Consider the following 15,950-nt stretch of genomic DNA (forward strand, 5'->3'; position numbering starts at 1 on the left):
AGCATAATGTGTTGCAAGGGAGGTTTAGCTACAGCAGGTGGAAAATAAAGACTATCTCATTATTGCAGAGAAACCAACACACACATATTGCAGAGAAACCAGATATATTCATAAAGAGAATAGACCAGTACAAGCAAAGATTTAATCTTCACCTGTGATGGCTTCTTTATGCTCAGTCAGGAATCCCTTCAGTATCCCTTCAGCACAATGGCTGGGAGTCACTCAGGGCACCCTAGCTCTTCAGCCAGGAACAGAGGAGGGATGATGTCAGTTTGTATCCAAATTTCCTAAGTTTATGGTCACAGTTGTGATCTCTTTGGGCAGAAGAGAGGAGCTGAGTGTGGTAGAGTGCATTTCTGAGCTCAGGCATTCCGCATGGTTGAATGAACATACTGACTTAGGTGGGTTAGTGGGACAGAATAGAACTTAATATAAATTCAAATTAACGAATCAGACCTTGTATGTGAGTAACTATCAAGCTCCATATCCCTGCCTTTAAACATCTCACTACCTTTAAAAAAATAACTACTTTTTTTCTACCAAAGGTTGGCAAATGGGTCCAAATAGAGAAGTATTAAAGGGGATTTCAGAAGGGTTATAAGGTAGATAAGAGCCAGAGAATAATCAGAATCATTTCAGCTAGGAAAGACCTTTAAGGTAACATTGAGTCTAACCATTATCTGACAGTCCCTATTTCCTGCTGTTCATTATCACTGCTCATTCTTGCTCTTGGAGCAGGTTCAGTGTTGCTCTCAAAACAGAGCAGTAGGAAAGCATGTCTGGGATTAAGGTCACAGCCAGAGCAGGCACCATCATTGAGACAGGTGGTCTCAGTGGCTTTCTGGTAGAAAGAGAGGAAAGGACTCTGATGTGAGAGATAATGGCTTTGTCAAGACCTGCTGTGCCATACCTGAATTGCAGGCTCTCCTGCAGTGACTCCTGTGTTAGAAGGCCTTCTAAAGCAGGTAAGGCCTATAGCCGTAACAGTGGCTGGTCACAAAGCTAGACCTCCAGATTTGCCTCAGCAATGGGGGGAAGTGAGCAAGCTGTGTACGTGGGCTGCTCCAGCAGTGCTGTGTGTTTGGAATGTCTTTAGCTGTGCCAACTCCTGGGTGTAAGTTGGGTTGATTTATTACTTAGGTGAGGGAATGCAGATGTATGCTTGATGTCCCCCATTTAGCTACCTCACAGGATCAAAACCTAGTGTGCATTTGGTTTCTGGGTAGCAGAAACATGCTTGCTTTTCTGATTCATGCAGAAGTTCTGGCAAAGGCAGTCTGGTAATGGAATCTTAGCTGGTAGTGGTCAGGGGGAGGTGTCCTGGTTTCAGCTGGCTGAGGGTCCCATCATCTTTTGCTTTAGCTAGAATACCAACCAGTTCTTATGTATGGCTTCTACCCACTTTGCTCCCAGAATTTAATGCCATTTCTAGAAATAGAGACCAGCTGAAGAAATCTGCCCCATCTTGTAACAGGTTATTGTTAGCCCTGAGTGGGAGCAGAGTCTGGCTCTGATGATAGCTCCCACTTATGTCAATTGTCATGTCTCTGGAGGCAGCAGCTTCCAAAGACATAACACAGGGCAGGAAGAAAGAAACCTATTTTCTCCCCAGGTGATGCTTTAATAATAGGAAACACCAGGCCAGAAGACTTTACACTGAAGTTTATTATGTGTATAAATTATATAATGAGACAAGAGTGTGACACTGTAGCTTCAACAACTGTCATCTGCTTAAAAACAAACAAATAAACAAACAAAATGATTGGAGAAAGAATTAACAAAGACCTACTAGTGTCATATAAAACAGTCTATAACCCGCAGGAACCATGTGGCTCCACAGAAAAAGTGATCACAGTATTATCTAGCAGTATAAAAATACTGAGCAAACAGAGCTCCAGGAAACTTTGTATTTCTGAGGAGAGAGATCTCAAAGCTGCATTTCTGATCCTGTAGGATTTTTGCTGGTACTCTGTAAAGCAGCAACAATTCTTGGCCATTGTTTTTAGCCTTTTAGCCCTTAGGTATTTTTGGTGATAAAGTTAGTCTCTGAGAGGAGCTCACACCAAGCATGGGAGAGACTTTGCCTGACCCCTCCTTACAGCCCTCTGATTTCTGGGGAGAAAAGTCTCCTAGTATTAGTGGCAGAGCCAAGATCACAGTACCCAGTCGGAGGGAATAGCTCTCACAAGGACTGGGGAAGGTGAATTAGTTCAGGATAAGGGAAGGCACGAAGAGAACACAAAGGTTCTGCTCTTTCACATGGCAAATAAACCCACAGCAACTGTCATGGCGAGGAAGCTGAGCGCCAGAATCCATCGCACCAAGGGAGTGGTGGGCATCATGCCTGTTTGTCTGCTGTTTGTCTTCTCACTTTCTTTCCTAAGCACTGCACCTAAATAAAAGACAAAGAGTGAGTGAGATTTTGCATCAAGATGCTGTTGGTATGCCATGTTTGCCTTCCTCTGGGCTGGAGCTGAAGTTGTCAAGGGAGGAAGGAAGCCTAGAGCCTAGCTGGGCTGGGGGAAACAGCAACAGCAGATTCTGCTTTTCTGGGGAAGAAAAAAGGAAGCAAACTTGACCTGGGCTTCCAACCCCTCTGCTTGTATGTAAGTACTGGCCTCTTCCCTTGTCTTTTTGCAGGTTTACAAGCTCTGCCCAGCTCTACCAAACCCCTGATGTGTCAGAAGACAGCCAATTACTTAAGCCAGAATTTGAAAAGGCATTTTGTCTCCCACTTGTAGTTGATTCAATTGGTTGGACATCTAATTGCCTTAAACAGGTAGTCCTTAGCACTCCAGACAAATAAATTTACAGCTTCAGCATGGGATTCCTCATCCAACACCAAACTTTTCTGGAAACTCTACTTTTATGAATGCATTGGGAAAGGAGTGGCTAAGTTCCACAGAGAATTTTTACTGGCTTTGCCAAAGAAGGTACTTTAAGCTTCACTGTTTAGAGATGTGTAAGACAAGGTTTGTTTTCCATTCTTTGCCAGAGGAAAACTGTAGTGCAATCCAGTATACACTGAAAAAAAAATCTTCCTTTTAGTTTCAGAATGGGTAGGTCCTAAGGGCTTTTTTATTTGAATCACATATTATCAGGAAAACTCATCTGTGAACATCTGAGCCCACTCCTCACTTTGTTACAAGCCTGACTGCATGAAAAGGCATCACTCTGCTCACAGCTGCTGCTCAGGCTTTGCTCAGTTTGGGATTGGCACTGGTCAGCAGTGGGACTTTTTCAGTTTCACAAAGCTGATGGGCAGCCTTTACCTCCCCACTTCCCAACTGGTTACACTCCACCATTCTGAACAATGCTCACTATAAACCCAGCACACTTTCAGGAGTGTTTTCATTAACTACTTCTGGAAGGCAGGAAAACGACCAGAGGGAGATTTAGTCTGAAAGGACAGCCTGTTGGATGGGGCTGTGTGTCTGAAAGAATGTTGTCAGCGTCACAGCACCATGGCTGATCTAAAGGGCCCAACGTTGCTGTCTTTGCATCTGTGAACTCAAGGCCAGTTTTCTATGTGGTGAAAACTCATGTGCTGAATGAACCTTATGCTTGTTGAAGCCTAAGAGGAGGAGAGTGGAATCTTTTTCATGTAAAGCTTCCTCACTGAATGTTTCTGGATAGCCCCCATGTGTCATCCTTCCTCTGTCATGTCTAGAAGAGCTTTGCACACTCCAGTGCCTCTCCTTGCACTAATGGCTGGGGGAGAGATGGAGCAGGCACCTCATGCTGATTTCTCAATGGCTTTAACAAAGGAAGGGAGAACAAAAGCACAAGGGGCAATGTTAAACACCTGTCCTCAGAAGTGCCTTACCGTGTTCATATGATTTGTTAATGTTCCTTGTGCGAAGCTCTGCCTTTGGTTGCACAGGGTGACCATTCTCCTGCCCCTTAGACACCAGTTCTTGTAGTGCCTCAAACACCTGAGAAGAGGGAACACTGAGTCATTATGTAGCCTCCTTTTCTTTCACCGGACCCCTTGCCCCTGCTTCAGGCACTTTAAGAACTACAGGAAGACACAAGTGTTCAATCCAAGTCTCCTGGCATTTGTTTTGCACAGACCATAATATGCCTTGTGGGGTCAAGAGCAAGTATTTTACGGGTTCTGCCTGAAGCTTTCAGCTCACAAAGAAGCAATTGCCCATCTTCTGAGGGGAAGGCAGGCAAGGTACCTGTGTGTCTAGTCATCATCCACAGAGGACCTGTGAGCTGTACTACGGAGATAAGTGATCCCCACTTGCACTACTCTCAGTATAAGCCCTCATTCATATCTAAATAATGACACATAGGAAAACAACTGAATTCACACCCTAGGGGAGAAGGGGGAGATTTTCAGAGACCATCTTTTTACTAGGCTCCCAGGCTGGACAAGCACAGCCATCCTGCTCTGACTAGCTTGCCCTGATCCACACCTACCCATAAGCTTCACAGCAGGAATACCAGCTTTGCCTTTCCCCTGTAGCTATTATCTTGTTTCAGGGAGGGTGTGGGCAGGCAGGGCTGTCTGGTTGTTACTCACATGTATATTTAGCAGGAATGCTTTCTTGGCCTCCTCCAAGACTCTTTTCTTAGTGGCAGGGTCCATCTCGAGAGCATTCATGCGGGAGCGGTAGAGCTGCTTGAACTTGGTGGCGTTGGAGACTCCATCGAAGGTGAAGAACGCCAGCCCTTCGCCAGTGCTGGGCAGCTGGAGGGCCTTCTGGGCAATTTTCTTCAGCACCTGCCCCCCAGACAGGTCTCCCAAATACCGAGTGTAGGCATGGGCCACCAGGAGCTCTGGGTGGTTCTTGCCTACGTAGTGGAGCCTCTCAGCGTATTTCTGAGTAGCCTCGGGGCATGGGATCTCTTGCCTCCAGTTGCTGCCATAGAAGTACTCCAAGTCTTTCTCCAGGGCAGCTTTCCGGTGCAGCTCCACCGGGAAATACACAGGGGCATAAACTGGGTTGTCCTTGTTGCGTTCAATCTCTTCCTCCAGAGCAGAGTAGATGAAGTACAAGGATGCTGTAACCAGCTGAAAGAGAAGGAAGAGATTGAGCTACAGGTGCCTCTGTAGCTTTTGGGGACAAAGCCTCCTAATGAAAATGTTATTTATGGGCACACCCAGTGTGAGTCATGCGCATTTGTTATGGTGCAGGTTTCCTATGGGGAAAACAGAGTTGCAAGGTGCAGTGAGACACTCTTTAGCTCTTCCCCTTCTGCTTGAGGCACCATCAGGTAACGCATAAGCTCTTTCCAGCAGACACTGGTCTTACCTGCCCTTAAAAGCCACTGCATTCAACTTGAAGTTAAAGGTGTTGAAGCTTAATTGCAATGGAAACTGGAGCCCTGTCTAATCATGCCCACTCTGTTCTCCTTAGTCCCTTGGTCAATGGGGGAGAATATTCCCAAAGGTATATTTTCTGCAGCATTGTTCAAATCTGAATGCTTCAAGATGTGGCTTCCCTTTGTGGGGCCTTGTGAGACAATGACACATGACACACCCTCTTTGTTTTTCAACATATTAATCCTGTTAGCATCCCACCATCCTGGGAACTGAGGCACCACCGCTGTCCTCATTCAGGCTTGCAAGTGGGTTTGCCTCCTTGGTTGCTCAGAGGAGACAACATAAAAGGGGGCTGGAAGCACAGCCTGCCTCTGAAAGATGCCTTTGTGAAGGAGTGTTGCAAGGCTGTGCGTTCTCCTCTCTGTTTTGAAACCCCTATTATTGTTTTTCCCAGCTTACGTGATACTTCCTTCTATCTGCCAGCTTTTCCACGTGGCCTAAGACAATCTAGCTGTGTTCTTTCCTTCCCTGTGCATTCTGTTTTCAGAATCTCTGTTTTCTGTATTCGTATTTACACCTACACCACCCATTCCTTGCAGTGGAATCCCTACCAGCAGCAAAATATAAAACATGAAGGTGTCACAGTGAAAGTGAATCAGGTTGAGGTGGGAGAAGATTACGCTGATGGAAGAAGCAGCAGCAGTTTACTCTCTCACAAAGCAGTCAGTTCTGCAGTAAAAGAGTTGCCAGGCTGACCTCTCCCCACTGTGCCAGCAAATAGGACTTTGATAAGCACACAGGCAGTGGCTTGGTTGTGGAAACAAATATTCAGATTCTGGGGAGTCACGTGTCAGGGCAGATATATAGGTCTGCCAAGAGAGTAAACAAAAACAGAGGCTTTTAAACAATAACCTGACATCCAGCTTACTGGAAGAGAAACAAAATACAGGAACATTGCCTAATAAGTTAAGAAAATATAACCTGACTTGTTGTTTTTAGAGGCAGGTGGTGGTACAATGGGAAATGTGGCTTTTGAAAGCTGCCACTGCTTCTTAAAATCCATGTCACGTCTCACTGCCCCTCATGGCACAGAAATATCTTCTAAGACACTGAGCTGTATTCCTGAAGACCTGACTTCTTACATCAGTGCCAGCCTGTCTCAAAGTTCACTGCCTAACCAATGCTGCATGTCTAACAGCAGGAAGTCAGTGCCTGAGATTAAATCTGTGCTTGACTAAGTATCCTGAATGAGACCTGTCAGAAATAAGCAGTCTTTTTCCTGCTCTTGTGGATTTATCTGCCAAGGAACAGTTCAATAACAAAGTAATTAAACCATAGGTTGGATTGCTGGCTGCTAGTTGCAAGCCCATGCGTCACATCCTATAGCCTCCCAGGAATTTCTGGCCCAGGTGCGTGCTTTGTTTTTGCTCATGGCTTTGTTATGTGGCTGAGATCCCAGGAATCACATATGTAGCCAAGTTAGGCACAGGCTTATATCTGCAAATGATTCTCTTTTATCTTAAGAAAAGCAACAGGCTGCTACCTGTTGAGCAGACATGGCTTGTACAAACTCAGTCTACCTTGGAGTTACTATTGTTCATGATCTCAGCTCTGGTATAACCCAAGTGACAAGTAAAACATTGCAAAGTTCAGTGCCAGAGATGATCCCACAGCCTCACTTTCTCAGTATTCCATCATTATTTGTAGCTGTAGATGGTTAGTGTTGTGAATTTAGTATTCCCCCTCTTTTTTGGTCCCTTCAGCCACTGGTGTATCTGCACGTAGTCACACCTCCATTAACTATCATTGCCAATAATTAACATGCAGCCATTTATGAAGGCAGAGAAAAGCGATCGCACAAATCCCTTCAACCTCTTTGTTTCACCCTGCTTCAGGCTGCCCACCCTAATATGCACAGTCCTCCACCATCTTCTGCAAGAGATGCTGCTAAGATGCTGGCATTTAAAAGTGTATTTTGCCCAGGAGATGCCCCCTCCTTCCCCTCTTCAGCCCCCAGGCAACCCATTTGATATAAGAGTGTATCTCTCCTGGTGAGGGAATGCCATCCCCAGGCGATGCTGCTACTGCATACCTTAAACTCTTGGAGTGACACCTGCCCCCTCTGGAAATTCTTCATGAATGGTGTGTTCTCCGCCTGCTCGTGCACCTCCTTGGTGGCTTCCTTCAAGAGTTCTGACAAGTCCTTGGACATGCTGGGGAAGAGCAGCAAAACAGATGTAAGTGCCGTCGCTCTCCTCTGGCAAAATGGGGGGAAATGGCAAAATAGGAAAAAAGGGGGAGCCTGGGACAGCAGAAAAAGGGACAGAACATTCCCGAGAGCCACGGATGGGAAGGGGGGAATACCATCATTCCAGCCCCTGTCCCGAGCAAGGACAACTGACAGATTCCATCCAGAGGTGAAAGCAGGAGCATGCCGTTCCGTGCAGAGCAGAAACAGACACAGCATGCCTAAAGCAAGGGGAGGAACAATACTCTTCTGCTAAAAAAACAAACAAACGACCGAACAAAAAAATTCCACTCGTTCCCGTCCTGCTCTTACCTTTCAGAGCTGCGTGCCTGGGAAGTTTCCATGTTTATCTAGGTCGTTTCACTGCTTCGCTTCGTTGTTGCTTTTCTTGCTTGTGCTTTCCTCCTTCCCTTCTGCTCCCGGGACGGTGAAGCTGTGCGCTGGGCTGCTGCGTTCCCGCATCCAGCTTTATATTGTCAGGCCACGTGAGCCGTCAAAGCGCTGACCTCAGGCTGAGCACAACTTGTTGCAACACAACCGCACTTCCCTTCCCAGCCTGGCTGCTCCCCCTCCTCGCCTGCAGCCCCCTAGGGACCAGAAGCAAGTCACCTGATGCGTCTTGATAACTAAGCACAAACCAGAGGATGTCCAGCAACTTCTCTTTCGAGCGTGTTCGGCTCAGTAACCCTTTCGGTGCCCGTGGCAAGCAGAGCCCAGGGGCTGCAAGAGGTACTCATTGTGCTGGGGGCATCCAGGTTGGACAAAGAGGGGTGGATTTTCAGGGCTAGTGCCTGGGGCAGGGTGGGCAGCCTCCTCTTCCTTGCACCTCAGTTTGTGTCCCAGCTGCACCCTTCCTGGGCAGCTAATTCAGCACCCTCCCTCATCTGCTCTAGCACCGCTCGGATATAAACATCTGATTTCCCATGACTCTCTAGATCTTCAGAGAGAGAGTCAGGTAACATGGTGCTTGTGGACCATGGGATGAGTTGATACGTGCTCCAGCTTAGAAGCATAAGCTTTTCACAGCAGGGAGCACAGCAAGGACCCTGAGGTATGTATAGTCACAGACACCTGGAGTAATCCAGTTGCACATGCCCTAGTCCAGAGGTGCCAGAACTGCCCTTGCACAGTGATGGGTGCTGGGGAATGATTGCTGCCCCTTTGCACAGAGCCATCACAGGTGTACCTGCACTGATGAACAGCAAAATCCTTTCCATGCTCTCCTGTGCATGGGGATTTGTGTGGCAACTGGTCCCTGCTGTGTGCTGGGCAAGCTTGGAGAACAGCATTCTGTTTCCCAGATATCCAGAAGGCCTGGGCAGCTAGTGGACTGAAAAGATGTCATATGAGATTTGGGAGAAACTGAGGAAGTCTGCAGAGACTTTAAAAGGCAAAAAATTTCTCTGATATGGGAAAAGAGAATTGGACAGGGTGCTTCTGCCAGTACCTGGCTGTTCTGACATTTTATCTGGTGCGGTGGTCAATGAGGCAGCTGACAGATGAAGCAGGGACCTTCTTTTCCAAGTGTAGCTGTGCTGGGAGCAGGGCTAGCTGAGATGGACAACACATTGCCCAGCTCTGCTTTGGAAAACACACATTTTGTGTGCACCTCAAAGAGCAGGGCACATAAAGCCACCATTCCTCTGGCGGGTGTGAGAAAGCCCTGTGCTGCAGCTCTGCAGGGGTTGGTAGGGAGGCAGAACCTGCAGAGGAAGGAGAAGGACTGTGGCGTTTTCTGGCTGTCTGTCCCTTCTAGTGAGCCCACTCTGCAGCTCTGGTGGTGGGTGCTGCCATCCAAGGCACATGCCTCATGTGTCTCCCTGTGACTGTGCCTACACCTGGCCACAAAGGGGTTTGGTGCTGTAGGTTAGAAAGCTGTCCTGGAGGAAATGTGCTTCCATGCTTATTTGTTGACTTGGGCAGACATCTGGTGAGGGTTGCAGGCTCAGGAAAGATTACTCAGCGCTTCCAGCCTGACTCAGCCAGACTTTTCCTGTCTTGCCTTTGTCTTTTAAAGTGACAGTGTGTGCTAGCAAAAGCTCCATTCTTACCCCCATGCCAGTGCAGACAGCTTGCTGCTGGCTTGCTTCTTTTTCTCTCACGGGAAATAATGTATCAGGTGTCTCTATCTTTGAATTAAGTGTGACAAAGCCCCAAATATCCCCTGAGAGAGGGATTCTGCATGGAGCCCATGAGAGCATGGGGAGCACAGGGCTGCATGGGCAGTTTGTCCTGAAGACATGCATGCCATTTTGTCACAGAGACAGCTACAAATTGAGTGCTTCTCTCTGGCATCACTCCTTACAGCTTCTGTGAGGTTTTCTCTACTTTTCAGTGAGTCCTTTTTCTGGCACAGGAAGTTGGGGCACAGATAGAATCTTTAGTTCTGGAGGAGGGAATTAGGAAATATAGAAGAATATGAAAATGAATATTATTCATTTTATGAACATGAAACAACATGAAAGAAAAAAAAATCAAATCCCCAGGCCCTGTCCCTCCTTTTGCCTCTGCTCTGTAACTTTGGTAATGCACCTAGATCCCTTTCTGTTTGCTTTCAAGCCAGTGCCTTTGTCCTCTGTCTGCCTTCTTCCAAGAAGCTGCATACCTGGAAGCACTCAACATGATGTATCCAGAAGGTCCTCCTCCTCCTTTTTCATCCAGAGATGAGGAAGATGTTGGTTTGAGATCTTGGGGGAAGAGAGAGGGGACATGGTGGTCACAAGATTAGGTCCCTACTGCAGCTCACCTCCACTTTGAGCTTTTCATAGGTGCAGGCAAGCTAGCCATGCCCCATGACTGATTTATGCCATCTTGTCTCTGGCTGCTCAGGGTTATTTGGCATGGAGCAGCTGTGAGATCAGGCCCAGCTCTATGGAAAGGCTCAAATGCCCTGCAGCACAAGATGGAAGGAGAACTGAAAGTGAGGTGTCATCATTTTTGCCATTGCTGGCCTGGGGCATTTCTGTCCCATCCAGTGCTCTGCAACAATGACTCTTACTGCTTCTGCTGTGCTGTTCCTGTGTGGTGTGGAGAGGTTAATGACACAGAGTGTGCCAATGTGCTGGCAGAGATCTGCAAGGGGTCATCTCTTCCTAGAAGAGAATTTGGGAAGCTGACACTTGAGAGCGATGCGGGGGAAGGAGCTGTGTGTTTTTAGTAGAAGGAACAAACTAGCTTCCAGAGACAGCCACTTCCAGAGACAGCACTTCCAGAGCACAGCAGGCCACAGAGAAACAGAGGCCAGCCTGTATCCAGGTCACTAAGAAATTCTGTTTGGACCTCATCGAAGTATCAGACCTGTGGTCTTCACCATGCCTTCCAGAAATCATATTGCCTGCTGCTCTTCCAGTGAGCAATGGCTGTGTGGTGCCAGAGCTACTTGCTGTGAGGGCAATGAGCATGGGAGTGAATAAACCCAGGAGATTTCTAGCAAAGACGAATCAAGGAGCCTCAGGCAAGGTAGTTGCTCCAACTGGGTTTAAAAGCTTCCATCTGCACAGCCCAGCCTCTGGAAAATTCTTCATCAACAGATGGGTTAGCTAAAGGGTTAACAACAACAGAAAGTTATCAAAGGGTCCCTGTTTTTGGCAGGGATAAGGAAGTGGAGGATTTTTTTTCCTCTTTATACACTTAACAGCCTGTATTGCAAATAGCTTTGTGGTCAGAAGTATCTTGTTACCCAGCAGCTATGGGAGTGCAAAGTCAGCTCTCCTGAACCCATGTGGGAGGTGCTGTATCCAGCCAGGCTCCACCAGGCAGCTCTTGGCAGCTCAGCTTGTCTCAGCTTGGTGGGGTGTGTGGTGAAAGGAGGGGTTAATTAGGCTCTCTCAGACCATGACACAGCAAAATGCAGCTGCCTGGACTGCACCCAGAAAGCTGACTCAGTAACCAGGACTTGCAGTGTAATGGTGAGGGTGGGAGAGATTGTGGTAACTGCTTAAAGTGATTTGCTGAAGAGGGTCAGTGCTGGAGGACTGGGATACTCTGTAGATTAATTTGTGTTGACCAATGGGGTATTGCCCAGCCCATCCCTGCTGTGGAAGAACTGAGTGTGCTCACTGCCATCAGCATTAAACAATCTGTGTTGAGGTCAGAGAAACAGGTGGAAAAAGGAGGTCAGGAGTGCAACGCACTGGAAGTCCCCGTGGGGAACGCAGGTGTCCTTTGGACTGGCATTGCTGGCGCCTTTCAGACAGTCTGATAGATACAACTGTGCTGGGCAAACTCCACACATGAGAATCCCAGAGGCCACCATCATGGGAGACAGAGGTGCAGGCAGATTTCTCAGACATAAATGAACCATCTTGGTAAAGACAGGAAATGCAGATTTCAATACATATTTGTACAGGTGGGTGTAGGTGTGCTGCAGCACCTGGCTCTGAGCAAGGCAAGAGCTCTGAGCTGGCTGGGAACAGAGCAACCCCCCCCCAGTGCATGTACCTGTTTCGTGACCACAGACCCGGAGTCAGACAGCGACCTAAAGCATGAAGCAGGTCTCCAGGTTATGGGTGCACTGGGATGAAATTTTGGTGGAGGGTGCATCGAGCCCACCATGATCTAGCTTAGAGTCTTGGTGCTGGTGGGGATCAACCCCATTTCCTGCCGGGGGTTCTGCTTTGGAAGCAAAAGGGAAGTGTGGAGAGGAGCAGGGCAGAGTTAGCAAATTCAAACCCCGCTTGTGCAAATGTTTCAGTCCACGCTGCCTCCTTTGTTTCAGTGCTGCAGCTGTGTAAAACAAAGCGTGTCCTGGCTGCGTGTCAGGAAAGACTGTGGAAAATGGATTTGAAACTCATACACACGCCACAAGCAGGACCTTGTGCCACAGCTCAGACCCTTTGCTCAGGGCAGGGGAGGAGAACAAACTGGAACCTGTGGTTCTCTGCCCCTGGGACAGAGGAGGCATGAGTGTCCTCCTCCCACAAGCTGAGCAGCTGAGGGGCTGTGAGCAAGCAGGGCAGTTTCTGGAGATTTCTCCGATTGTCCCGAGATGTGGGACCTGGGCCAAGAGCAGCAGCTGCAATCTCAGGGCGGTGCACAGAAAACCGCTCCTAAATAAACAGCCTCACGTGGATCCTTCTCCACCGTGACTCAGCAAAAGAGCCCCTCCGCCGCAGCCTGAAACCATTGCTCAGCAATACTGGATGACCCGGCCTGACCCTGACTCAGCAGGACGCCCACGCTGGGAAAAGGGTGAGTCAGCCTTAGCGGGAGGCAGGCAGGGGGGTTGGGAGTTCGTGCAAGACTGCAGAGTCTCAGTGGGACGTGCGGCACCGCTGGCAGCCACAAAATGCTCCCCATTTGGCTCTGCTTCCCAGCCCTCTGCCACTGCACTGGGCAAGCTGGGAAAGGTCAGAAAAGCAGGTGTCCCAGGCCAGGAAATCTGGCAGATTGAGAGCAGCCCTGAAGAAAAGGACTTGGGGGTGCTGGTGGATCAGAAGCTCAATATGAGCCACCAGTGTGCACTTGCAGCCCAGAAAGCAAATCACACCCTGGGCTGCATCAAGAGAAGCATAGCCAGCAAGTTGAAGGAGGTGATTCTTCCCCTCTACTCTGCTCTGGTGAGACCCCACCTGGAGTACTGCATCCAGTTCTGGAGCCGCTATTACAGGAAGGATCCGGAGGTGCTGGAATGTGTCCAGAGAAGGGCCACAAGGATGAGAAGAGGGCTGCTCTGCTGTGAGGACAGACTGAGAGAGTTGGGGCTGCCCAGTCTAGAGAAGAGAAGGCTCTGAGGAGACCTTATTGTGGCCTTCTAGTATCTTAAGGGGGCTACAAGAAAGCTGATGAGGGTCTTTTGAGGGTGTCAGGTAGTGATAGGACAAGGGGGAATGGGACAAAAATAGAAATGCGTGGATTCAGATTAGGAAGAAGTTCTTCACCAGAGGGGTGGTGAGACACTGGAACAGGTTGCCCAGGGAGGTGGTAGAAGCTCCATCCCTGGAGGTTACTAAGGCCAGGCTGGATGTGGCTCTGGAGCAACCTGATGTAGTGTGAGTTGTTCCTGCCCATGGCAGGGGGGTTGGAACTAGATGATCCTTGAGGCCCCTTCCAACCCTAACAATTCTATGATTCTAAATCTGCACACCTCAGTGACCCAGGGACATGGAAGACACTGTGGCTATCTGCCTTGGGACTGGGACGGTCCCTGCTCCATACAAGGGGAATCAAGCATGGGAACCCTGCTCTCTGGGGCGCTGGATGGGCACCTGGCTTTGTCTATTCTGGCGGAAAATACCAAACCCAGCAGATATGTAATATGGTCATGAATTTAGTTTAGAGGCTGGCATTCAGGGTGTGCCAAATTTAAGCAACTTACCCAAGGCCACACAAGGTGTCTGTGGCATAGACTGTGTTCCACACCCCTTCCTTCTCTATCCCTTTTCTTCACCCATTACCAAGGATCACTTCAGGGCAGGCAGGACCTCATTTATCCCACCGAGCTGCTTGCTTGCTTGCTTGCTTGCTTGCTTGATTGCTTGCTTCCTTTCTCTTTCTTCCTTTCTCTTTCTCTCTTTCTCTCTTTCTTTCCTTCTTTCCTTCTTTCTTTCTCTCTTTCTCTTTCTTTCTTTCTTTCTTTCTTTCTTTCTTTCTTTCTTTCTTTCTTTCTTTCTTTCTTTCTTTCTTTCTTTCTTTCTTTCTTTCTTTCCTTCCTTCCTTCCTTCCTTCCTTCCTTCATTCTTTCTTTCTTTCTTTCCTTCCTTCATTCTTTCTTTCTTTCTTTCTTTTTCTTTCCTTCTTTCTTTCTTTTCTTTCTTTCTTTTCTCCTTTGGACTGAAATTGTGCAAAGGAGCTCAGAGAAGTTGGTACCTATCTCCCATTGAGACTGGTCTGGTATTTAGGGCCCTTTTTTTTGGCCAAGGAGCTAAAAATACCACTGAAGTGCCTTACAGCACTTTTTCTAAACACAGATTTTCCTGTCACTCCGTGCTGGTGAAAGAGCCTCCCCTAAAGCCTCAGGAAAGCTGTGTCCTTGCCTCACCCCACCATAAAGTTCACCTTGTGCCTGATCCATGCTTTTGTGCCAAGATCAGCCAGAAAAACAGTGCCTGGAGACTGGCACATGTGGCTTCTCTGTGCTAGAAGGGAATCATTGATCCTCCAAAGCTCTGCTGCAGAGCCTGTCTCCCTGGGGATCTCCTGAGCCCCCAGCTGCTTGCTGTTGCACAATGAAACACCCCCGTGCCCCACAGCGGGGTGCTCTTGATAAGAACCAAGGTGCAGCCCTGCAGCAATACTGCTGGAGACAGCACTGCAGCAAACTTCTCCTACTCATGGGGAGCAATCCTGTTCCCCTTCACCCCTATTCATCTCTCTGACCCCTGGCAGTCCTGTTGGGAGGGGGAAGTAAATTTGCCCACTCATGCAGTCCAAACCACTACGGATCCCATGCACACCCACACCCGCAAGATTTTGCAAGGACAATGGTGGCTAGGAAAGAAGAAGCTTTAACTTGGGAGCCCATATTCCCTTACTCAGGCTTTGCAGGTCACTGACACAAAGCAACAGAGACACTTGCTCACCCGACAGGCAGCAGAACTGCCGGGCACTGTGTGGGATGCACTATGTGCCATAAAAGCCAGGGGAGAGCAGGAAAGCCAATGAAAAAGAAATCTCCTCAGGGCTACCAACCATCTTGTTACTACCCTGGTGCAAAAAAGTCACCTCTACCTGTGTGTTCTGTGAAGTATCTTCAGGAGAAGCATTAAAAAACCCAGACTGACTGCCAGTATGACTCCTTTTTTTACATTGGTCACTACCAGCCCCCTCCATTTCCTTGCTCATGAGCACTGGAGCATCTGTTTTTCCTCTCATGTGTTTGCACATTTTCTTATACTCCTTCCTCTTTTTTGCCTCTTTTTCCTCTCCTTGTGCATCCATTTGCTTATGATTTCCTTCCTCGTAACAACCCTCTCTCCTGCACACTGGGTCTCTGCTGTACATCCCTTCCCAGCATCGCCATCTGCCCTAAGCAGTGCCACTAACAGTGATCTGAAGGGAAGAGGCAGTGGCTTTATTTTCATTTTGTGAAGGAAGGGGGAATTTTATTATCCCAAATAAGCTTTGAGGATGTTTTGACATGGCAGAGCAACACGAATCATAGAATTAAAAAGGTTGAAAAAGACCTCAAAGATCATCAAGTCCAACCTGTCACCTAAGACCTCATGACTACTAGACCATGCCACCAAGTGCCATGTCCAGTCCCCTCTTGAACACCTCCAGGGACAGCAACTCCACCACCTCCCTGGGCAGCACATTCCAATGGCTAACAATTCTCTCTGTGAAGAACTTTCTCCTCATCTCAAGTCTAAACTTCCCCTGGTGCAGCTTGAGACTGTGTCCTCTTGTTCTGGTGCTGGTTGCCTGGGAGAAGAGACCAGCCCCCTCCTGGCTACAACCTCCCTTCAGGTAGTTGTAGACAGCAATAAG

The 15,950-nt window shown here is 48.2% G+C and overlaps 1 protein-coding gene across 1 annotated transcript; it reads right to left on the minus strand.

Annotated features, from left to right (window-relative positions):
• Positions 1-1,648: 1,648 nt before the first annotated feature.
• HMOX1 (heme oxygenase 1) lies at positions 1,649-7,516 on the minus strand. The gene is made up of 4 exons (XM_054167947.1): positions 7,368-7,516; positions 4,532-5,023; positions 3,827-3,935; positions 1,649-2,392 (listed from the first exon to the last, which is right to left on the minus strand). Exons 1-4 carry the CDS (start codon positions 7,485-7,487, stop codon positions 2,256-2,258), a joined length of 858 nt encoding a protein of 285 aa, XP_054023922.1. The 5' UTR covers positions 7,488-7,516; the 3' UTR covers positions 1,649-2,255.
• Positions 7,517-15,950: the final 8,434 nt, after the last annotated feature.

This window comes from Dryobates pubescens, chromosome 15, assembly GCF_014839835.1.
Source record: "Dryobates pubescens isolate bDryPub1 chromosome 15, bDryPub1.pri, whole genome shotgun sequence".
Taxonomy (NCBI): domain Eukaryota; kingdom Metazoa; phylum Chordata; class Aves; order Piciformes; family Picidae; genus Dryobates; species Dryobates pubescens.